Raw genomic sequence first — 24,779 nt, forward strand, 5'->3', positions numbered from 1 at the left:
GTGTTATGTGGATCCTACTCTTGTTGCAGAGGATGAAATGAGCACCCCTCCTCTCCTGTAAGGAGGGGAAGTAGATTTGACTGGTCAAGGACAACTTTCTTGGGTAGAAGAGTGGCAGAGGGTGTCTTGAGGTGGGAGCAGGCTTGCCCAGGGGAAGGGGGTGACCTGGGTGCCGCTATGGAAACTTGCATAGATGCACCAACCAATTCTGCACCAAGCTCTGCTCACTCCCTGCTCCCCCAGCTTCCCTCCCTCCTCCTCCAGGAACTTGGCTCCGAGGTTACTGCTGCCGAGTCAGCTCTCACTGCAGCCAGCTGATGTCTCTGCCTCAGGCAGCCAGTCCTCCTGCCCTCCCCATGGGAGCCTTTCATCCCAGTGCCCTGGTGCACGCCTCCACTTACTTGGCCACTACTTCTTGAGGACAATTCCTGCATCCTCTGAAAGATGACTCACAAGGGAAGCACCCCTTTGGTATCAATATTCTCTCACTACCGTTTCCCAGAATGTCCAATGTAGCACTATCCTGGGCTTCAGAGCAAGCCCACACTCGCCCTTCAGGATTTTAGTTTTAAATATATCCTCCTCCAAAGTCTGGGTCTTCTGAAACTCAACAATTCCATCTATAGTCTCCTGCCTACACTTCCTGCAGAAGGTCAGGAAAACGTTGGCTGTTTTGTTCCCACTGATGACCCATGCGCTACCCCTTGTGGCACACCACAATGGACCCTGAGCATCTTAAGCTGTGGTCCAGCAAACTGAACCTGTGAAAATCTGAAGCATCTTATCCTAATGACTGGATCCTCAGCCACTGCCTGGATCCAGAATTCCTTGGAGGAGGCGTTGTGAAGTTCTCAGACCTTTGTAAAACTTCCCAAGTGATTCTAGTATTTGGTGAGAATGGAGAATAACTGCCAAAGAGCCACTGCCCTTGGGGGAGGTGTCATTAGTCATTTTTATGTCCTTTTCATGCTTTGGATATTTCTCTTTCTCACTTTGGCTTGCCACATTGAAGCCCATTTTTGGGACTTATGGGTGATACACAACTTTGTGAGGTTTATTACAAGAGTCTTTGATTAGCAGCTCTAACTGCCTGCAGGGGCAGTTGCAAACTTGGAAATTTTACCATGGCTCTTAAAATATGTGTTAATATTTAATAAAAATGGCGATATCTGTGGGGCTCAGGGAGTACCACTGTTAGCAGTTCCTCATTCAGAAAAGTGTTTACTTTTCTGACTTTTTTTTAGGTTTAAGCCTTGACAAATACTCAATTAAAATTTTTAAAAAAATTTTTTTATTTTTACTGTATTTTACTTTACAATACTGTATTGGTTTTGCCATACATTGACATGAATCCCCCACGGGTGTACATGAGTTCGCAAACATGAACCCCCCTCCCACCTCCCTCCCCATAACATCTCTCTGGATCATCCCCGTGCACCAGCCCCAAGCAGGCTGCATCCTGCATCGGACATAGACTGGCGATTCGATTCTTACATGATAGTATACACGTTTCAATGCCATTCTCCCAAATCATCCCACCCTCTCCCTCTCCCTCTGAGTCCAAAAGTCCGCTAACACATCTGTGTCTTTTTTCCTGTCTTGCATACAGGGTCATCATTGCCATCTTTCTAAATTCCATATATATGTGTTAGTATACTGTATTGGTGTTTTTCTTTCTGGCTTACTTCACTCTGTATAATAGGCTCCAGTTTCATCCATCTCATCAGAACTGACTCAAATGTATTCTTTTTAACGGCTGAGTAATACTCCATTGTGTATATGTACCACAGCTTTCTTATCCATTCATCTGCTGATGGAGATCTAGGTTGTTTCCATGTCCTGGCTATTATAAATAGTGCTGCGATGAACATTGGGGTACATGTGTCTCTTTCAATTCTGGTTTCCTCGGTGTGTATGCCCAACAGTGGGATTGCTGGGTCATAAGGCAGTTCCGTTTGCAATTTTTTAAGGAATCTCCACGCTGTTCTCCATAGTGGCTGTACTAGTTTGCATTTCCACCAACAGTGTAGGAGGGTTCCCTTTTCTCCACACCCTCTCCAGCATTTATTGCTTGCAGATTTTTGGATCGCAGACATTCTGACTCTGAATACCAGTTCTTGCTTTGGGGAGGTGTGATAATAAAGTTCTTAGTGCACATCTCTTGAAAATAATTATAGTAACATGATACAGAATTTTTAAAAAATATCTTTTACACATTCCTGTATAGTTTTCCCCAGAGGTTCTGACTATTTCTGTTAATTATTTTAACCTATTGATGTTTCTCTTATATTGTCCAGTATGGATTTTATTTTTCATTTTATGTTAGCTCCAGTTATTAAATAAATAGGATGCAATGCTCTAAAGAGAGCCTTGCTTTGAAGATGAGCCTGAAATGTTTCTGCACTGGACTGTGGGAGAGAGGATCGTAAGGCTGAGGTAGATTCTAACATAAAACTGGGAATGGCTTTGGCATTGTTAAAATGATGATTCCACTGAACAGCTTCTCTTCGGTGTTCTGTGGAGGATTCCACATTTTCCATGTTGTGTTGGTAGCTGTGTTTTACATATCCTTTGGAACAGAAAGAAGGAACTGTATTGGTTAAATTCAGTAGGGAGTAGACTAGTCTTCCTAAAATCACGACTCTCCAACTTAGTAATGGATTAACAACTCCTTTCTGCTGAGTCAGGTTTAGCTCTTTCTCCTGATGTTCAAATCTGTGTTCCATCCACCCCTGAATCATCACGTGGGGCTGTAGTTCCAGATATACTCAGCAGAGGCTGTCCCCTGCTGCAGTGGCACAGTTCTGCAGCCTCCCTCTGGACAGATCATGAGCTCTGCACTCCTGTCTTTGCTCCTGACCTTGACCAAGCTCGGGATTCTTTTCTCCCTTCTGTTCAAAGACCAGCTGCAGTTTCGTTCTTCCCAGGAGCCCTTGATTGAATGTCTTCTTCAAGCTTAACGTCTGTGAAATTTTGACAGTTAATTATACTTACTACCGTGTTGTCCTTCCCTTGTTTCTAAGTCTTATTTTCTCAGCTAGATTAAAACTTCTTGCAAATGCACTGATTCTAATATTTTTCTATGCTATCACCTAGGACTCCTAATTTCAAAAACACTAATTGGATTGGAGAGATTCAATATTCAAAAATATTCCAAATTCTAGCAAAGTCCTCTGCTTTTGAGCTTCCAAATGAGTTCTTAGGTCCCAATGGTTTGAGTCTATCCTGATATAACTCCAAGGTGCTACTTAGGTGTTGTTTTTTCTTAATTGTCACTTATAGGAATCAATAAGTACAAAAAGATAGCAAGAAAGTGAAATGATCTCATTTGTGAAAGAAAAGATACCTAGATTTTGTCCTTTTTTCCAAGAGGAATTAAACCATCTGTGATTTTATTGAACCAACCTAAGAAGTGAATGTTTACAAATAAAAATTGATAGTAATGTAAAATGAAGCAAATCTCAGCATTAGGACAGTTTTCAAAGATCACATTTTAAGGAACAACTGAATTGCAGTCACTCAGTGCATGTAAATGGGAATGTTTCTGTAGAGCCAATTTAAGCAGCTTTAGTAATTGGAAAGGAAGAATTATTCTTCATTCAGTCTCCTGTCTAATTGACCAGTAAATTTTAAAAATTAAGTCAAAATGGGTAAAACTATTTTAGAGATGATTCTCTCTTTTAATGGGAAAACATTTGCATTTTAATTATAAGTGTATTTTTGCATTTTTCACTTTGAAGTCTTCAGGATGGAAGTAATTCTAGAGACTCAAGGGTTAGCCAAATGCATTTTTGTGTTAGTGTCCTATAGATCCTCCAAGCCACCCTTTCTCCTGGAACAAACCTGAACGAGGCTCACCTCGGTGAGCTCTGATTAGGACAAACTCTGAATACCAATTCTGAATTCTTAAGTTTAGATTCCTGGGAGAGGGGATGTTGCTGGTCTTGGGCTGGTTGTCCACCTTTGATCTAATTAGCTACAGTGGAAATGGGAGTCACTCCATACAAATGCCTGATACCTGACAACCCAACCTAAAGAAGAACAGTTCTAGAAATAATGGTAGCAGTTTACATGTCTAAGGGTTGTTTGTCCTCAGTCTGATCTCCCAGGGCCAGGACATCTGGACCCAAATTAATTTTGATTTAGGATACACTTAAAAGCATATCCTGTGCTGTGTGTGTTCACTTGTGTCCAGGGAGTCTTTGTGACTCCCATGGACTGTAGCCTGCCAGGCTCCTCTGTCCATGGACTTTTCCAGGCAAGAATGCTGGAGCAGTTTGCCATTTCATTCTCCAGGGGATCTTGCTGGCCCAGGGATCAAACCTGCATCTCTTGTGTCTCCTGCCTTGGCAGGTGGTTTCTTTACCAAAAATCAGTAATTAAAGCTTCTCACTTTCTCAGTTTCTTCTCTGACTTGTCCGTGAATTTGCCCAAATTAAAGTTCATTTAGATTCCTTTAAATGGTAGTGTTATTCGTGGTCTAAAGCATGGAACAGCTGCAGAAAGAAGTATTGGAATGGCTTGTGAAAACTCTGTGTGTGTGTGTCTGTGTGTGTCTATATCTGTGTATGTGTTTTGGGTTAGGGAAAGCAAAAAAGAGAAGGAAAAGCTAGTGCACATTTAGAGGTAGAGAAGTGGAATTATATCTTCCCACAGATGGATCAGGATTCTACTGTCTGCATGAGTGACACTTGGATCAAAGGTCAGGAGCTAACCTGAATAAGTAATTGAACTTTTCTTAGACTGACTGTATGTTGAGGCAGGGAAAGCTGAAGGTATGGTAACATTTGAGTTAATATATGTGGCTTGCAAGGTGATCAGGTTCTGGAAATATCAGTAATGACACTCCCATACCTTTAAAATGGTCTCAGAATATCAAAGCAATTGAGTCATTTGGCTTGAGCCCTGTTTGATTATTTATGAGTAATTTGATGGTTTGAAATGATTAACCACTGTTTCACAGGAGAGGACAAACAAGGGCAATATGTTTTAAGGCAGTTATGTCATGTTTTACAATAGAAAATGTTTAGTTTTCAAAATCTGAAACCGCAAGATTACAAAGTGATACTAGCAGGGAGTCTGAACACCCTTGTGAGCTTAGGTTATTCAACTTGAAAAGCAAAAATTCAAACCCTTACATTTAACATTTGAAACTTTCAAGAGTCCAATTTAGAACAGTGAATTCCTTCAACAGCTATTTTTGAGCACCTACTGCACTTTTTTGAGCTGACAATGGAGACCTAGACTTTTTAAACCCCGGACTCCAATTTGGCAAATAGCCGGAGATTTGCTTTTTTTGTCAACCATTTAGAGCCAAGGAAAAGTATTTCTAATGTTTGCTGTATCCCAAACCAAGTAATGGTTTGGGATATATTCTTTTATGATGTCAACTTACTTCAGTATCATGCCTTAATTTCACTGTAGTTTGTTTTAATAATAAAAAGGAATCAGCTGCAATACAAGTTAAAAATCTCACTCAATAGTTACTTTTCTTTGGTGTTTTTAAGGAGCGACGCAAATTTGGTCCCTTAGGATGGAATATTCCGTATGAATTCAATTCTGCCGACTTTTCAGCCAGCGTTCAGTTTATTCAGAATCACCTTGATGAATGTGACATTAAGAAAGTGAGTGAAATTATTTCTTTTTGTTTGTTTTCATTGCTGTCTTTAAATCAAAGTTCTAGAGACATTCGCAGTCTGGGATATGCAGTGATCTTGCTAATGTTCCCCCAAGTTCTTCCAAAAGGGATCAGTCATTCCACTCACCTGTTTACTGGTCCAGCCGTTTCCAGTCACACCTCCACTGCCCATCGGAGTGCACTGGGCTCTCCATTTCACACTTGTGCCCCCCGCCCTCACCCTACCTCTGTCTCTCCCAAGCACACGCACAGGAGTCAGAGCTGTGATGGATGAACTCGTCGTTCTCAGAAACAGCACAGCCTTCTTCACGTCACACGCCAGTGCCTCAGTGTACTTCCGGAGAAAGTGTACCTTGAGTCAGACTTTCCTTCCTTCATCTCAGTCATGCTGCCTCAGAATCCTCAGAAGTGAGAATGTTGTCTCCCAGCCCATGTGAAATTTCCTTTGCACCTTAAGTCACGTCTTAACAGATGCTATGCAGATAAATAGCGGTGATTTGTGACAACGATCACCGGTCGTGTAGCACTTCACAGTTTTCAAGGTGCTCATGCGTGCAGGCTCTCATTTTTATTTTCACTACTGGGCGAGGCAGATACAGAAGGCAGATACATCATCCCCGTTTTACTGATGAGGTACTAGGCTGAGGGCTTCCCTGGTGGCTCAGATGGGAAAGAATCCACCTGCAATGCAGGAGACCCGGATCGGGAAGATCCCCTGGAGAAGGGAATGACCACCCACTCCAGCGTTCTTGCCTAGAGAATCCCACGGACAGAGGAGCTTGGCGGGCTACAGCCCAGGGGGTTTCAAAGGGTCGGACAGGACTGAATGACTAACACTAGGCTAACGAGAATGATGGGCTTCCTCAGGGTCACTGAACTAAGAACACAAACTCAGTTCTTTCACATGTGTGTTCCAAGGAGTTCGAAATCTGTTTTTCATTCTGTGATTTTGAGCAAGTTTATGAGCCTCTCAGAACCTGTTTCTTCATCTATAAAATGGTCATGGTTTCCAAGAGGAATAAATAAGTTAGTATTTGTGTATGAAACCACAGTGTATGGTGTGTAGTCAGGACTCAGTAAATACGAGTTGCCTGTCGTCTCTCCCTCTCTTCCTTCTCACAGTAGATACCTTCTCACAAAGATAATCATAGATTCTACACGTACCAGTATGATGAGGGTGAGCCATGATGAATTGTTATCTGGCTAGGGGAGAAATCTAGAATCAAACCATTATTTTTCCTAGAAATTACAAAGGGATATTAAATTTGAGTATGACATTTTGATGAAAAAATTATATGGGTTCGTATCTGTGATTGTTTATCATTTTTTGTATGTACAAATGACAGTTATCTTGAAATAGTTGCTTTGAAAGGCAATGTAGCTGAAAAATAAAATTTTAACCAAGAGAAAGTAAATAAAAATCAAGCATCCTTACTTCTCCTACCCCAAATGTATTGAAACTTTTTAAAAATAAAGAACTATTAATATCTGAAATGTGTTGCTAGAATAAGATTGCTATGGAAATTAATAAATGCTTTGATGTACTCATAGCTCACACAATGAGTCAGAGAAAGATTTCATTGTAGAAAAACCTTGTGAATAATTTTCTAGATGTTCTCATACAGATTCAGAAAATATATTACTAAGAAAGCATATTCAAGCGTTGATTACTTGATTTTTCTCCCTTCCTCATTAAACGTGACTTTTTTCTGCTCTAACAGCTTGGCATTACTATAATGAACATAATAGGTAATTACATCCACAGACTGAAAAATAATCTTCTTTTCCCCCTACTTTAAATAATCAATGAGCAGTATATTCACTGATGTTTAGTATTGTAAGTTTTTCTTTGGTGAACAAACCATAGCAATTCCAGTCGTGTAAGAGCAAAAGAGTTATTAATATAAGATAATGAGTAATTTTAAATGCAGTCTAGCTAGTGCTTCTTTTTTCAGAGCTTTCTTTTAGAGAAAGAATCGAAATGTTTAGAATTATTTGTTTGAGTTGACAATGAATAACTCTTTTCTATTTTTTTAATAAAGGGTGTGTCGTGGAATACTGTTCGGTACATGATTGGAGAGGTGCAGTATGGGGGCAGAGTCACCGATGACTTTGATAAACGTCTACTTAACTGCTTTGCTAGAGTAAGTCAACTTAGAAAAAAAGACCATAGAAACACATCTCATTGCATCTTCCTATTAAATAAGAATATTTTTGGTTCATAATAGGTAAGCCAAACTGAAAGGGAAAAAATATAGAGCAGAGCTGCTGAAAAGAATCAGCCAACCAAACCAACTAGCAATCTACTTGTGGTCCAGAACAGAACAAAGGTCAACTCTCAATGATCTATAATCATAGACTAGCTGTTCATGTCCACCTCCCCTCCTATAAAAATATTGGACATAATACCTCTGCCTTTTCCTCTGATTGCAAGTCTTCAGGGCAATTTCAAGCCCCAAGATAAGTGACTGGAGAATGAGCCAAAATTTGAGTTTTCTCATCTCTTTCCATTAGGACAGATAATTGAAAATTGATGAAGTAGTTTTTTTTTTTTTTCCTCATTTCCCAGTAAAATCTGCATAGGTCACATGAGTAAACATTTTCTAGAAAATATTATCTCTTAGCAATTCTGGCTTTCACACCAAGGATGAACGGTATAAGGACATCTGCTGCTGCCGCTGCCAAGTCGCTTCAGTCGTGTCCGACTCATAGACGGCAGCCCCGTAGACGGCAGCCCACCAGGCTCCTCCGTCCCTGGGACTCTTCAGGCAAGAATCTACCAGGCTCAAATTGTTCTTAAAACTTTTACATGTTAAAGATGCAATATACATTACCTAAGTGGAAAAAAATCAGATATAGGAGTATTTTATGGTTATTTGGGTTCTTTGTATTAGGATCTAAATTGGTAATTAGATTTTTTTTCCCCACTTTAACAAAATTGAGACTTAACAACAAAGCATAAGCTCTGGGGGTGTTTTGGTAAACTGGAGGTTGGGCAGAAATCTGAATTGTTTTTCAACCTTTACTAATGTTTTTCTTGAAACTGTATTTGGAGAAAGGTGGATGATGATAAGTGTTGGTAAGGATATGCAGAAGCAGATCTCCAGGCAAGTAATTGAGCAAAACTTAACTGAAATTAAATATTATGAGTAGATACATCCCAGAACATTTCTAGGAAAAAAACCCCACATATTTGTATAAAATGTATGGACATAAAAATGTCGTGGCAAGACTGTGCAGGTGACCATTGTCAGTTGGGTTCTCCAAAAGTGGACTCTTAGATGGATTCTGCCTGTGGTCCTCCCTTCCCCCAAGGGCATGATCTTAGTTGAGGCAGCTCCCTTCCAGGACGATTCCTGGGAGGGACAATGTTGTGAGCCCTCAGGAGCCAGTACTCCACACAGCCGGGGGAGCCAGTGCCTGGGTCCTGGAGAAGGATTTCGTGGCACATCACAGCATCCACTGTGGAGAGGAACAAGCCTAAGAGAATAGATAAGAAGCCTGAGAGAATGGATAAGCATAGTGGGTGAGCACATGTATTACCATCGCTCACCTTTCAAAGGTGCACTGGTGGCACTGAGTCATATCAGTGGTGTATGATGGGACTTCTCTCTGAACCAGAATCCCACTCTTGAGTGTATGTCACAGAGTAATTCTCAGACAGGTTTGTGGACATGTACAAGGACGTTATCCGTAGTACTGTCTGGGAGAGTGGAAAGTTGAAAGCAACCTGGGAGTCTGTCAGGTTGAGGAGTTAGAGGAGTTAAATAAGGAGTTAGAGGAGGAATTGAGGAGTTAAATGTTGTATGCCTGTCATGGAATACAATGCAGCACCTGGAAAAAATGGTCCATATGACATCATGCATAAATCTTAGGAACATAGCATTGAGTGCAGAGCTTTCAAAAATAAAACGAGACCTATAGAGTGGTCCATGGGGTCGCTAAGAGTTGGACACGACTGAATGACTTCACTTTCACGTTTCACTTTCATGCATTGGAGAAGGAAATGGCAATCCACTCCAGTGTTCTTGCCTGGAGAATCCCAGGGATGGGGGAGCCTGATGGGCTGCCGTCTATGGGGTCGCACAGAGTCGGACACGACTAAAGCGACTTAGCAGCAGCAGCAGCAGCATAGAGTGGTACCTGTATAATTTCTCAAGGATAAATACATGCTTTCAGGGACATATATCAAGTATATTTAAATAGAAGCCCCCCAAGAAGAGACTAGGAGTGTATATAACGGCTAAATGGGAAAAACTAAAATGAAAAGGGTCTAGAGACCTGAGAATAACAAAATACAGGAATATGATGAACTCGCCTCTGTATCTGAGATTTAAAAGAGGAAAAAAAAGATGTCTTAGTAAGCATATTTGTTAGAATAATTGTACAAGTACCTAAATTGGAGTTTTGGCACTGGAGACTGTGAAAAGTGGATAGATTCTGGCCATATTGTACAGATACCACCAGCAGAATGCTGATGGGGAAGGAAGGGGCGGGGTCAAGGATCACTCCTAGTTTTGACCTAAGTAACTGGATGGAGAATGGGATTATTTACAGAGAAGAGAAAGAATATCTGGGGAAAGAAATTTTGCTGGGGGTGGAAATTTCCTAATTTTTGCTTTCATATGCACATGTCATCTGTTTTCATCATGTAACCTCTGAGATGCTTACTGGACATCCAAGTGGAGATGTCTAAGACTGGAAGTTCCAGAAGGGCAGGGCCTTCACCTGTATGCATTGCTGTACCTGGAAGGGAGCTCTCACATAGTAGGCACTCTATAAATATTTGTTGAATAACAGAATGGATGGAGATAAACAGGCAGTTAGATTTACAGGGTGGAGCTCAGAAGAGAGCTCAGGGCTGGAGAAAATAATTTGGAATTTGTCATATGTAGATGGCATTTAAAGTCAGGAGATGAGATGAGACCATCATCTAAGAAGAAAGTGTAGAGAAAAGGATGAAAAAAGAAAAGAAACAGGACAAATTTCTGAGTTCTTTAATATACTTTAATGTATCAAAAAAGAAGAAATGTCAACTGAGAGAGGTCAAGGAAGATAAGGAAAGGGAACTGACCTTTATTGACTTTTAATACTGATTATTTAGTATTTGCCTGGTATAAAAATATTTACTTACTTTTAAAAATACATGAGTGTATGCATGCTAAGTCATTTCAATCATGTCCAACTCTTTGCAGCCCCATGGATGGTAGCCCACCAGGCTCCTCTGTCCATGGGATTCTCAGCAAGAATACTGGAGTGGGTTGTCATGCCCTCCTCCAGGGGATCTTCCTGACCCAGGGATCAAACCTGTATCTCTTAAGTCTCCTGCATTGGCAGGCTAGTTCTTTACCACTGGTGCCACCTGGGAGACTCCTAAAAATTTATATAAGACAGCTCAATATAGAAAAATATCAACATTCAGCTTAATGTCTTCAAACAGAATGTGGTGACTAGGGAGGCAAAGGCTTGTCATCTGCTGCCACTTTACCTGGTCCGTGTTCCCTGAGTGAAAATTGCTTCAGTTGAAAACCAGAGCCTTCAAATCGGATCCTCTGTCACTGTGACTTGCAATTTGGAGCTTTGAATCCTTGTCTGTTTTCTCTGTTCTCATTATCTTATGGCCTGTGTCCCTTAAAACCAGTAATTGTAGAACTTTGCTCTTTGTCCTTGAAGAATGTCTGCTTATTTTTGTAGGCTACCTTTCAGAGTCTCCTGAAGTAACTCCATGTAGATTTCATATTCTGTATTTTGATTATACCAAATATGTTCTCCAGATTTGGTGAAACTCAACTGTTTTTGTGGTTTTAAGTCTAGCTATTTCTGGATTTACTCTTTATGCTTTTGAACTTTATTAAAGAAGTGGAAAAGCAAGAAGAATGTTCATTTTGCTTTTTTACGCATATGTCACCTGGCAGCTCAGAACTCAGTGTGGTCATTTGCTGTCTGCGTGCTGAAGACCCCAGGGCCACGCTTTGCCACCCTTGTCATCTGCATCACTAAAAACCTCATCTTTCTAAATAATGACTATAATCATAGCACTGTTTTCTTTGATGACTTTCAAATGCTCCCCACTTTTTCAGTTATGCACCGGTCCTCTCCTTGACATCCACAGTCATCCATAATATGACCTCACTTCACTTTTTCTGTCTGATCTCTTCCCTCTATGTTATATTTATCTTAGGGTAAATACACTGGTTTCATCATGTACCCAACCTGCCTTACATCTTTGCATCAGTTATTCTATACCTTTGCATGAGTGGTCTCCCCAGTCACAAGTTCGTTTGCGAAAATCCTATCCTTCGAGGTATATCTCCAAAATCACCTCCTAGATAAAGCTTTGCCTGACATCCATCTGGCTCTTCTTTCTTCCTGGCTCGCCTCCTTAGTGCTCTGCCTATTTTTATTTCCTCTGGCTCTTACCTTAGTGCACTTTGTATTATGGTGATTATGTAACTGGCTTCTCTCTCTACTGGGTCACAAGCTCCTTGAACGAAAGGACTGTGTGTCTCGTCTTTGCAATCTGTTCCTGTTCCGAGCTCAATGCCTTGTGGACAGGAGTTGAACAGAAGAGAACTGTGATGAATAAAATAGGGAGAATCAGGAACAGGGTGTTTCAGAGCAATCACTGGACCTAAAAAGAGCTGGAGGAGGCAGGATATGGAGGGAAGATAACAGAGAAAGTGTGACCACAATCCCCATTTCTTTCCACACGGAGTCCTCTGAGTGATTCGGACATCCAGCCTGCATCCCTGCTCTTCCCATCATCTCATTATTTCCCTCCCTTCTGTGAAAATCACTCCTTTAGACACAGAAGTCATTGCCTCAAAGCAGGCTCATAGGCATTCAACGTTTTTTTTCCCCTCCACTTCAGAATAAGTCTATCCACACCAAGTATTTATTTGTCCTCTCGCTGTTACCTTATAAATAATCAGTTCATACAGAATGAGAAAGGGATGTCTTCAGGCAAACAATAAGGTGGTTGGATATATTTGCTTCTTGTGTCCAGGGACATAACTTACTTAACAGAGGGTGCTCTCCAGCTCAGGGTGGGAGGGGAGATACTTGTAAGAAGTTTTCCTGGCTGTATGGTGTTTAGTGCCATTGCGGGCCACGCTGAGCACAAGCATAAGCCCCCAGGCATGAGCCCTGTTTCTGGGGAGAAGGGAGGCAGTGAAAATGCCCAGATGTGCTCTCATGTGTGTGTGTGTGTGTGTGTGTGTGTGTGCGTGTCTGTGTCTATGTGTGTGGTTATTGCTTCTGCAATCCGTTCCCCTGCCTTTTTAAAGTGAACTCAAGGTTTGTCAGATTACTCCAGTAGAGGGTGGGCTTGCAAGGCTGGCTGTCTCCTCTTCACCCTTAGAAATGATCTTCTTTGGTGTTAAACAGAGACCGGCTTTCATTGTTCTTATACTGTGGCCTCTCTCTTTCCTTAATCTATGTCTAACTATGCTTCCCAGGTGGCTCGGTGGTAAAGAATCCAGCCGCGTTGCTGTGCAAGAACCACAGGAGAAGTGGGTTTGATCCCTGGGTCGGGGACACTCCCTGGAGGAGGAAATGGCAACCCTCTCCAGTATTCGTGCTGGGATAATCCCATGGTGGGCTACAGTCTGTTGGGGTCACAAAGAATCGGACATGACTGAAGCAACTGAGCATGCACGCATATGTCTAACTATACTGTCAGTGGTTTTGTTAAGGATCTTTCAAACCTGATATAAAAAATGCCTAAAATGGAAATAAGGTGACCCTATTTCCTTGACAGTGGCAGTTTGGGGTTTTCATTTAGATATTCTTCCATTTATTTCTCCTGTTTTCTCTCCGATATAGGTCTGGTTCAGTGAGAAGATGTTTGAACCGTCGTTCTGTTTTTATACAGGGTATAAAATCCCTGTGTGCAAAACTTTGGATCAGTATTTCGAATACATCCAGTCATTGCCATCTCTAGATAACCCCGAAGTCTTTGGGCTTCACCCAAATGCCGATATCACGTAAGTTCCCAGCGTTTTTTAATTTGAAAGGATATAACCCAGCCTGGCAAAGTCTGTGCACTTCATTTTCTCTCTTAATCTCTCTCCTTTCCCTTCTTTTTATTTCACTGTGAAAAACAGTAGTGTCACTTCCTATCTCCCAATTACAATTTTGTCCTATCTTGGCCTGCTTGCCCATCGCTAAATCCTACTGCTCTGGAGTTTATGACAGTGTTAAAGCTCTAATTTATGCATTGATTATTTCTCCTCTGTTGTGTCATAAAACCAGTTGGCGTTCTTGGTCTTGATGCTACTGATCTGGTAGGATGGTACCCTCCTAGTTCTTTGCCTTTTATCTCAAAAAATCTATTAAAATAATGGTCATAAACAGAATGTGAAAGGTTCAGGAGGGCAGAGAGAAGAGGAGGAGGACATGTATTTCTGCGGGTCCTCTCAGAGATGGCCCCTCTCCTTCTACTTGCTCACCTGCATCCTTGTGTAAGTAGCTAGCTGCCTTGGAAGGCAGGATGCAATGAGCACAGGTGCAAAGGACACAGAGGCAGAGCCCAGGAGGAAGGGCTCTGCATGATGTCCCCGCCCTGGTCACTGTGGTAAGAGGTGGTAGGGAAGAGACAAGACATGCATCCAGTCCCAGGCCCCTTCTCAGGCCTGTCCTTTGGATGAGATCTCACCCCCTACCTGAACCCAAGACCACCCAGCTCCACAGAGAGGACTCCAAGAAGCCGCAGCTGAGAACCTGCCTGGATGTTCATGCCTGGGGCTCACTGACCAAAGACCAAGGGTATCTGTCCAGCAGAGTGCCTCATTTCAGGAAACGGAAGAAACCAAGACTCCTGCTGCAGATTTTAAGCTGTGACAGCTGGGAGGAGTAAGTTGTGCCTCGCTCCTGGTCACTCACCTGCAGCGGCAGGTCCAGCAGCTCTGCGATGGGGCGTGGACATCTCCACCTCCTGGTTCTCTGTCCTGGCCTAGCATCTCTGCTCCCGCTGTGTCGTCTCTCCACTCTGAGCATGCTCCCTGCCCCAGCAGAAGGCTTGGACTCCTGGCCTCTTTGTCACTCACGTTCATTCTCACCCCTCCACATCCTCTAAACTCTACCACGCCTCTTTTCATCTTCAAAGTCATGGGCGTGACCTCCAAAGACCCACCAATGGCCATCACTCATTTCAGACCCCATGACAGAACAGTTATGGCGCTTTGGTGGCAGCTCTAGGTGTTATTTTAAGAGACTATTGTAAGTTAGCAGGAGACAGGAAAGAAGTGAAGAAATGAAAGGGAATCCTCAGAAATCCAGCTGGGAATTAATATCATCTGAAAGAGAGCACACAAGGAAGGAGCTGTTTTTAATTAATTAGTTAATTTTTTGGCCACACGAGGGATGTGGGATCTTAGTTCCCTGACCAGGGATCGAACCTGTGGCTGCTGCAATGGAGGCATGGAGTCTTAACCAGTAGACCACTGGGGAAGTCGTGGGAAGGAGTTTTAATTTAGCTAAGACTTTAGAAACATGTGTCAAACCGCTCCTCTGCCCAGAACCCTCCTGAGGTTCCTGTCTTCATTCCAAGTCAAGGGCAAGAGCTGACCATGACCTGCAGGTGACCTGCAAAGCCCAGTGATGCCATCTGACCCCGACCTATCAGCCGGTCTCCTTTTGCCTTCTCCGGCAATTGTGCTGCTTAGCTCCAGCTTCTGCTAGCTTCCTGTTACTTGGACAGGCCAGATGGCTCCTACCACAGGTCCTTCCTACCATAGAGTACACCTCCTGGAACATCCTTCCCCCAGATATCACTGGGGCTCACTTTTCCACCTCTTCCGGTCTTAATGTCACCTACTCAAAGATGTCTTCCCTGGCTGCCTTATTTAAAAATTGCAAACCACTCCCCAACTCCCACCCCAAACTCCATCCTCCTTGCCTGCTTTTTTCCTGTCGATTGTATCACCACCTCTCTATTCAGTTATCTATTTATTTGTCGTCTATCAACCTGGCTTCCTTTCCTCCCTTTAAAATCTTCTAATCCATTCTGTCTGAAATGTCTGCCTGTTTTCACTACTGTAGTTCCAGGGCTAAATAGTACCTGCTACTCAGGCACTATTTGTTGAATAGTGTCACATTTTGTTGAACGTGTCAGCGGTAGTAAATTCTTCTAGGCCATGGAGAGTCTAATTAATAGAGATAGTCCACAGAAAGATCTCATGAGTTTGAGGGAATGGGCAGAAAAATGGCCAGTAAGTTTTAATGTACTTGTAAATTAGCCATCGAAATGGTTCATTTGTGAGGGCTCTGAACTCTGATTCCATCCTTGGCAAGAGCCCCAGGAGCCACATTGGCTGGTACCCAGAGAGTCTGATCCTGTTGGGTACCGCAAGATCCTAGCAAGGAACATAGGAAACCAGGCTGACAGTGTCTCGCCCTGGCTTACAGGGATGGCATTCCTTTGACTGGATTGTTGTAGCAGTTTTGGTCACCGGCTCTCAAGAGAGATAAACCAGAGCTAGAAAAGTCCAAAAGAACATGGTGAAGCAACTCAGCCTTGGCACGGACGAGGACTCTACCTGCTTGGAAAAGCCATGCTGCCTGGCTTCCAGACAATTCGCTATGGAGCATAAGCTCCGCAGCCAGGCCCCCTTACCCTTCCCCATCGGCATTTTACAGCCAGTCTTTTGGCCACCCCGTGCCTGGGAAGGAAGACTGTGTTCCTGAATAATCACAGCCCATACTTCAGGCAGCAAGAGCCCTGGGGCTTTCAGAAACTCAAGGGCAGGGCTCCCAGCCCAGCCTGCCCTGGGGGTGTGGGAACCCAGAGCCTCCTGTCTCACTCATGTATACCCGTTTAGTATTCCCTTCATAGAGGGTCCTCCCGCCCCCAACCTAGGTAAATGCAAGATCCACCTTTCCCACCAGGGCTGCCAAAACTGGTCTGCTTTCCCCACCAGAATGATGTTGTTATTGCAAACCAGGGAAACAGGAAAAAAGGTACGGTCTCTATCATCACGGAGAAGGCGATGGTAACCCACTCCAGTACTCTTGCCTGGAAAATCCCATGGACAGAGGAGCCTGGTAGGCTGCAGTCCATGGGGTCACGAAGAGTCGGACACGACTGAGCGACTTCACTTTCACTTTTCACTTTTATACATTGCAGAAGGAAATGGCAACCCACTCCACTCTTCTTGCCTAGAGAATCCCAGGGACGGGGGAGCCTAGTGGGCTGCTGTCTATGGGGACGCACAGAGTTGGACACGACTAAAGCTACTTAGCAGCAGCAGCAACAGCAGAAAAGTCCAGAGAAGAGCAACCAAACTAATCCAGATGGGAGGCAATGATAAAGACAAACTTGTGCTTTTTTTCCTTGACTTTCTTTCTTGAACTATTATAAACCCTCATAAATGTTGCTGGTACAATGAACTTCCATATACCCTTTACCTAGGTTCACCAACTGTTAATATTTTGTTCCATGAGCTTTTCTTTTGTCCTGTATTTGTCAATTTGTTTATTCATCTACAGCTATATCCATATATAACCACATCTATTTGTGTGTGTGTGGGCAGAGATAGGAGATATGTGTCTTTTTAAAACATCATGAGCTCATGGGTAACTCCAGTACCAATACACCTCAGAGCTCTTCCTTGTCCTTGCTCATTTCACACAGTGATCTCCTTTCTCCCACGGGGAGAACTCAGGTTCTCAGCACTTCAGTTTGTTTACTCATTTGCTCCAAATTACACTGTTATGGAAAGTGGGGTCCAGCTGATCACTGCTCAAAAGCCAATAAAGAAGCAAGTTGGTGGAAGGAAAACTTTGGTTTACTTTGGATGCCGGCAACCGGTGGGGAGGGCAGACACCTGTCCAAAGGCTGACTCCCTTCCACTGACAGTCGGGGGCAGAAGCTTTCATAGACAGAAGCAGAGGGCTACATGTGGAAATAGTACAGTCAGCTCTGACAGTCATCTTAAAATTTGTCATCGGTGGTCTAACCAGCGTCATCCTGATTGTTTTAAGTACAGTTAATCCTTAGTTCCAGGGTCAGTTTGTTCCCGTTTCCTTGAGGTTAATTCCTAGAATTGTGGCAGTTTTTGTCATAGCGACAAGCCTAGTCATCACGTAGTTAAGTTCTTCCACCTGGTGGGGGTTTCAGTATCTGTAAGACAGCTCATAGGATGTGGCTTAGAACATTATCTATAGCCCTTGAGGAGATACTAAAAGTTCTTGAGTGTGCTTAATGACTGAACTGTTATTATTTAGTCTTGTTGGACTATTTTCCTTTGTTTCTGCATTTTCTCTCTTTTCTGATTAAACTTATTCTTTGGTTAAAGTTTTTCCACAGACAAAAGGCAGGCTGAAACATGAGGGGAAAGGACTATAGGAACCCATCCCATTTCACCACCAGTACCGTATGACCAACAACAGATGTACCAACTGGAGGTCAAGACTTTTTTGCAGTTCTTTTTGTCCCCTAGAATATATCCCATTGAGAGTGCTCAGAGTGCTGTGTTCAGAAGTGATTCAGATTGTTTTTTCTGTGAGTTTATGCTATCAGTTGATGTACAGGTGCATTCACTTGTTTCTATTTATATTACATTTTAGGGTTTTAAAAAATTTTTTGTTGATTGTTTTAAATATGTGAAACATGAATATGGCTCAAAAGTCACAGCTATATAATGTGGTTCTTAGAAAAGTCTCAGCCCTCCCACCATTCCCCCTTCTGTCACAGGCAACCAAATGCATTAGCTTCTGGCTTATCTCCTCTGTATTTCTTTTTGCTCATACATAAGTATCATATATATTCTTATTATCCTTTCTCTCTGATACAAAATTGCCATTATGCATATAATTATATATGTAACTATATAATATCCATATATATATATCGCCATATATATTTGTGTGTGTCTCACTTTTTTCACTTAACAGTGATCCTGTAATCATCTACCTGTTCGTAGGTATCTTCCTCATTAAAGGCACATCTCAGAGATATTTCAGACTACCACAATAAAACAAGCCACATGATATTTTTAGTTTCCCGGTGCATATAAATGTTATGTTCACACTAGCTTAACTGTAGCCAATTAAGTGTACAGTAGAAATTATGTCTAAAAAACAAATGTACCCATCTTAATTTGAAATAGTTTATTGCTTCAAAATGCTGACCTTTATCTGAGTCTTCAGCAGGTCATACTAGTAACATCAAAGGTCACTGATCACAGATCACTGTAACAAATACAATAAAATAATAATAAAAGTTAGAAATATTGTGAGAATTACCAAAATGTGACTCAGAGATATGAAATGAGCAAATGCTGTTGGAAAAAATGGTGCAAATAAACTTGACTGACAGGGTTTTCACAAACCTTCGATTTGTAAAAATTACAGTCTCTTTGAAGAGCAAAACACCAAAGTGCAGAGAAACAGATATGCCTGGATCATATGTATTATAGCTCATTCATCCATTTTCCTATGGATGGGCCTGTTGGTTGTTTCCAATATTTTGCTGTCTCCTGTAGTTCCTCAATTAATAGTCTCATGCTCATGGTTTTCCCATATTGTTAGAGATGTATTTTTCAGGGTAAGTTGCTGTGGGTGGGATTGCTAGATCAAGGATTAATGCATATTTTCAGTTTTCCTTACAGAGGACTGTGCTGTTTTACAATCTCACCAACAATCGACACCTACAGTGTCACACAGTCAACAGTATGACTCAGTAAGCAGAGTGTTGGTGAAGCTTATTTTTCACCAATATGACTAGTGACAAATGGCTTCTCAGCATAGCTTTATTTCCTCTTACTTTAAGGGAAACTGAGCACATTTTCCCTGTATTTAAGGGCTGTTTGGACTAAGAGGCCATGTTGGAGACCCTGTGAATACACGTGTGTAATGATACCAGCAGAGATTAGGGATGAGGACCGATGGAGAGGGTAGAGTGAAGCTGAGAACCGGCCCCACAGGGAGACCGATTTGGTGAACACAGAGCAGTGACCGAGAGTCTTCTGTGGTTTCCGTCTATTTGTTGCTGCTAGCTGCTGCACAGAGGGAACACAGCGAACTTTCTATGCCATGTGGCAAGTCTCTCTTCTCAGCCCTCTCCAGAGGCTCATCTGCCGTTGCTGGCAGGTGTGCTCCAGATTCAATAAGCTGGCTTTTCCCCAGATCGAGCATCAGGGTCTCGCAACCTCTCATAACACCAAGTGAGGTCACGTACAAAGTGCTGTAACTCTGCCTCGCTTGGAGGACTGTTTCTGCCAGAAGCAACTAGCTGGTGGGAAAGACTTGTGACCCTCCTCTTATCTCTCTGCGTTCTGAACGTCCCCCTCTAGTCTGTCCGAGGGTCTTCCCTAGGGTCCCCCTCTTTCCAGGGACCTTGGCCCGTTTCTGTCTCCCGCTCAGCTCGGAAGCTACACCTGTCTTTGGTCGTTTTCCTAACCTCTGAGTGAGCTTTGTTCTAAATTTGATGTTTCTTTCCTCTGGTCTCTGAAATATGAGGTGACTGTATTCCTAGCCTCCCCCTTTCTGGCAACTGAACCCACCTTCTTGGTGGGCTGTGCCCCAATGCCTCACTGTTCCCCCACCACCCACCAGGGGGCAGTAAGCAATGGCGGTCAAAAGGGTGCTAGTTGCTCAGTCGTGTCCGACTGCAATCCCATGGACTGCCAGGCTCCTCTCTCCATGGGATTTCCCAGGCAAGAAATACTGGAGTGGATAGCCATTTCCTTCTCCGGGGGGTTTCTTCCTGACCCAGGGATCGAACCTGGGTTTGCTGCATTGAAGGCAGATTCTTTACCATCTGGGCCACCAGGGAAACCCATAAACTTCCCAGCTAAAACCGACCCCTGGTCTCCTCTCAACTACACCCTTCCCACACCGAATAGAAGTGACTCTCCACGTTCTACGTGGGATGAAAGAGGTAAAGGATTCCCTGTTATTCCTGGTCCAGGAGCCAGGATGGTGGAGGACGGCGAACAGAATTGCGCTGGGGTGGGGGGTGTGGAATTACAGAGTCCTGTCTGGGTGTGTTGAGTTGGGAAAGATGATGGGATGTGTCTGAGGGGAAAGAGAGTGTATCATGTGGACTGGAGCCAGGTGAGAGGTTTGATCACATTTGTACAGAGACAACAGTTGTAACTAGAGAGGTGTTGGCCGATGGCATCACTGACTTGATGGACATGAGTTTGGGTGAACTCTGGGAATTGGTGATGGACAGGGAGGCCTGGCGTGCTGCAATTCATGGGGTCGCAGAGTTGGACATGACTGAGCAACTGAACTGAACTGACCTCTCTAAGATGCGCTGACTGAATCTGTGTGGATGTACCAGCTACAGGAATCCTTACTAGCTTTTCTGACTGTCCACCCTGTACAACACCACTCTTGCTTCCAGACAGGCCCAGCGGCTGTAATTGGGCCACTGTAGAGAACCTGTTGATGGGAATCTGTACTCTAAAGTTAGTGGCCATAAATTTGAGAGAAGGAAATTTAGGGGAGAGGGGACCATCTCCTCAATCCTGCTTAAGCATGCCCAATCCCTGAAGTAGAGGGGGGAAATCCAGCTGAATAAATGCTTTAAAAGAAATAAAATCTCTCCCAAGGGCTTAGATACCTTGGTGATAGGAACCATAAAAAGTGCATAGTTTATTCCCATTTTATTATCTAGATTTATAAGATACCAACCACCTCAATGTCAGAAACAATTATTTTCCCTCTTGTAGTCATTAGCAGTTAGGCATATTTTTCTACCTTCTGAAATTTATCAAATGTCTTATTACAACTTTTATGTTCATTTCCATTCAGGATAAATTTAATTGTATTCCCTTTAGTTTTGGCTGACTTTTGAGCTTCAGGTTTTTATTAAAAAATTTATGCCCATTGATATTTCACATGTGAAGATATAGATAAATCTAGGCTGGCTTGGATATGACAGTGCACTAATAGCTCATTAGATGGTTAATTGTGTATTTTATAGCCCATTCTGTTTTTTTGTGTGCATTTTATTTTTCATGACCCACGACTGTCCCACCCAACAGAGATGACCTAGACATCTCCCTCAAATCACAAAGCTGCAAGCCCAGTGTGACCTGCAAGCCCTGTGTTTACTCCAAAGAGAGATTTTCTTCTAGAAGTGCCTTGGGACCAAAGCTCATGGAGTTCCTGTTCTTCATCTCAGAGCTTTTATAAGGACTGTTTTCTTGAAAGCCCTTGGGCTTTGAGGCGTATAGTGAGTGAGTGAGTGAAGTTGCTCAGTCATGTCCGACTCTTTGCGACCCCATGGACTGTAGCCCACCAGGCTTCTCCATCCATGGGATTCTCCAGGCAAGAGTACTGGAGTGGGTTGCCATTTCCTTGTCCAGGGATCTTCCCAACCCAGGGATCGAACCCAGGTCTCCTGCATTGCAGGCAGACGCTTTAACCTCTGAGCCACCAGGGAAGACTTGAGGCATATAGAGATATTCACAATTCTCCATTCTAACCAGCTAACTAGGCTTCTGCCTTTCCTATCTTTACAAACAGAAAGTTTGTGGAAAAATGAAATGTAAGCTGTACAGCCCTGGCATTCTGCGCCTAATAAAATGTGGTGGGGATGCGATCTGGAGAGTTTGTCCAGCTCCTGTGAAAATTGGTCGTCTTTTCAGGGGTTTGTCCCCCTCATCCATAGTGTGAGGACTATTTTCAGATCCCCTCATAAAAATATGAAATCATCCACCATGAAAGTGATTTCTTAGGTGAAATCTAGCACCAACAACTCCATTGGTCCCTCCCTGGAGAGCTGGTGAGCATGACTGGTGCCAGCCAGGAGCAAGTGAGTCATGTCTGCGCTGGTATGCACTGTTGACACCCAGCCACTGGTGCAGAGCATGTTTCCAGAAAAGATTCAGGCTGAAGGGGAGCCGAGAGAGCTCCTGAGAATCCCAGATATGGAGTCTTTCCCCTCTTTTATTTGTAGCTAGAACAGGTAGGGAGAATGAGCTCAGGTTTTCTTTGTATGCATGGAAATTTACTGTTGTCTTCTTCTCTGTAAACTTTAAAGGTCTCTGTTTAAATTTAATCATGTTTAAATTATATCTGATTCTCTTGTGTTTTGAGGAATACATTTATATATATATATATCCCTTTGTATGTGGGAATGTGCCTGGAAAAAATGGACAGTAATGATAATATACTATACTTTTACCATAAGAAGGAACAAATAGTTAAATTTTCATGCCCTTTAAATATTGGAGAATTGTTCTCCTTTATATTTGAGGTTTAATGCAATCCAAGCTAGTTGGCCTCAATTCAATAAACAAATATTTATTGAGAACCTACTCCCTAGCCAGCCTGGGGATACAAAGATCAGTACGGCTCAGTCCTTGCCCTTGGAGCTCATCGTCTGTTAGGGAAGATAGATGAGTGGCAAATAGTTACGCAGTGTGATATGGTTAACTCTAAAATCAGGAGGTATTATTCATGCTGCTATGAGAGCAAAGGCAAAGGAGCAGTAAATTCCAACTTAGGGGTCAAAGTAAGCTAGTGAGACAGTCCACATTGGAGCCATACCTTAGAGGATGTGCAGGAGTTCTCAGGTTAGAGAAGGGGTGGGGAGGAGGTGACTGCAGTATGCCAGGAATAGGGGTGAGGTGAGGAGGCCGCAAGAAGGACAGAGAGCAAGAAAAGAGGAAGGTGATGAGCTGGAAGGATGCGTATGTATATGGAGTCATCAAGTTGCACACCTGCAATATGTACAATTAAAAATAAATAGAGACTTCCCTGGGGATCCAGTGGTTAAGAATCCACCTTGCAATGTGGGAGACATGGGTTTTGATCCCTGGTCAGGGAACTTAGATCCCACAAGCCACGAGTCAACTAAGCCTGCATAACTGCAGTTACTAAGCCCATGTGCTCGGAAGCCTGTGTGCTTCAACTAGAGAGTCTATTCGCTGCCAGGAAGATCCCGCATGCCGCAGTTCAAATCCAACGCAGTCAAATACATAAACAAATATTTAAAATAAATAAACACTTTAGCTCAGTGAGAGAAAAGACATAGATTGGGGCACCTACACAAAGGGACAATCCAGAGACGGATATGGTGTATGTGGGGAACCGAGTCCTTTGTACCTAAAACCTGGGAAGGACGGGCTTGAAGAGAGGTGTTCTCTGACCTAGAGGCTGAGGCAAATGCAGAGATTGGCTTTTGAAGCTTTGGGGTGTCACTCAGAAGAGTTTGGGGCAGTTCTGAAGGCAGTGGGGATGAAGATGCTGGAATTATCTAGATGGATCCTAGCAATGATTTAAACGTAGGACCTGGAAACCAAGAAGCACTGGGGAATATGACATCAGAAGAAGGCTATTTCTGAGTTCACAGGTTGAGCAGCTGGACGAAGACTTTGATGTTGTCAGAGGAGATGGGGCAAGAAACAGTTCAGGTGAAGGGAAAAGGGGAATAAAACAATGAGTTAGGTTTGGGGGTTGTTTGACTCAGGAAACAGAGAGCCCTAGGAGTCAGTGGAAATGTGGGTACATGGAGTTCGTGATAAAGTCAGAGATTTAATGTTGTATTAATATTTCATGATGCTCGGTAAAGTGACAATGACAACTATATCTTGCCTAATACAGCCGTTCACCACATATCCTGCCTTCACTGTATCTAAAGCTTCGATGAGATCTTGGAATACTATGAATCATGTGGAAATTTAGATTTCTGAAAAATGTGTATGATAGCATGTGGCTCCCTCACTTTTGCTAACTTCATGTTGTTGTCCCATCACCTTTTTTCATAGGATTTGTCCCCCCTTCAGAGTTATTTTCATTTTTCTTATGCTTTGCATGATGTTTTTGGCATATGTGAAATTTTTTTAACTTTTTTTTTATATTGGAGCATAGTTGATTAACAATGTTGTAACAGTTTGGGGTGTACAGAAAAGTGATTCCATTATACATGTACATGAATCTATTCTTTTTCAAATTCTTTTCCTGTTTAGGTTGTTGCATAACATTGAGCAGAGTTTCCTGTGCTATACAGTAGGTCTTTGTCGATGACTCATCTTTTTAAAATTTAAATTTGTTTATTTTAATTGGAGGCTAATTACTTTACAATATTGTATTGGTTCTGCCACACATCCACATGAATCCACCACGGTGTACACGTGTTCCCCATCCTGAACACCCCCCTGCTCCCTCCCCGTATCATCCCTCT

At 42.8% G+C, this 24,779-nt stretch overlaps 1 protein-coding gene across 1 annotated transcript in view; it reads left to right on the forward strand.

Moving 5' to 3' along the window:
- Positions 1-24,779, forward strand: part of DNAH8 (dynein axonemal heavy chain 8) — a 335,116-nt gene that overhangs the window by 276,737 nt on the left and 33,600 nt on the right. Inside the window, exons 86-88 of the mRNA XM_069564262.1 lie at positions 5,508-5,624; positions 7,681-7,782; positions 13,463-13,623. Coding sequence (XP_069420363.1) covers positions 5,508-5,624; positions 7,681-7,782; positions 13,463-13,623 — 380 coding nt within the window. The remainder of the gene's footprint in view (positions 1-5,507; positions 5,625-7,680; positions 7,783-13,462; positions 13,624-24,779) is intronic.

Source organism: Ovis canadensis, chromosome 20 (genome assembly GCF_042477335.2).
Source record: "Ovis canadensis isolate MfBH-ARS-UI-01 breed Bighorn chromosome 20, ARS-UI_OviCan_v2, whole genome shotgun sequence".
NCBI lineage: Eukaryota > Metazoa > Chordata > Mammalia > Artiodactyla > Bovidae > Ovis > Ovis canadensis.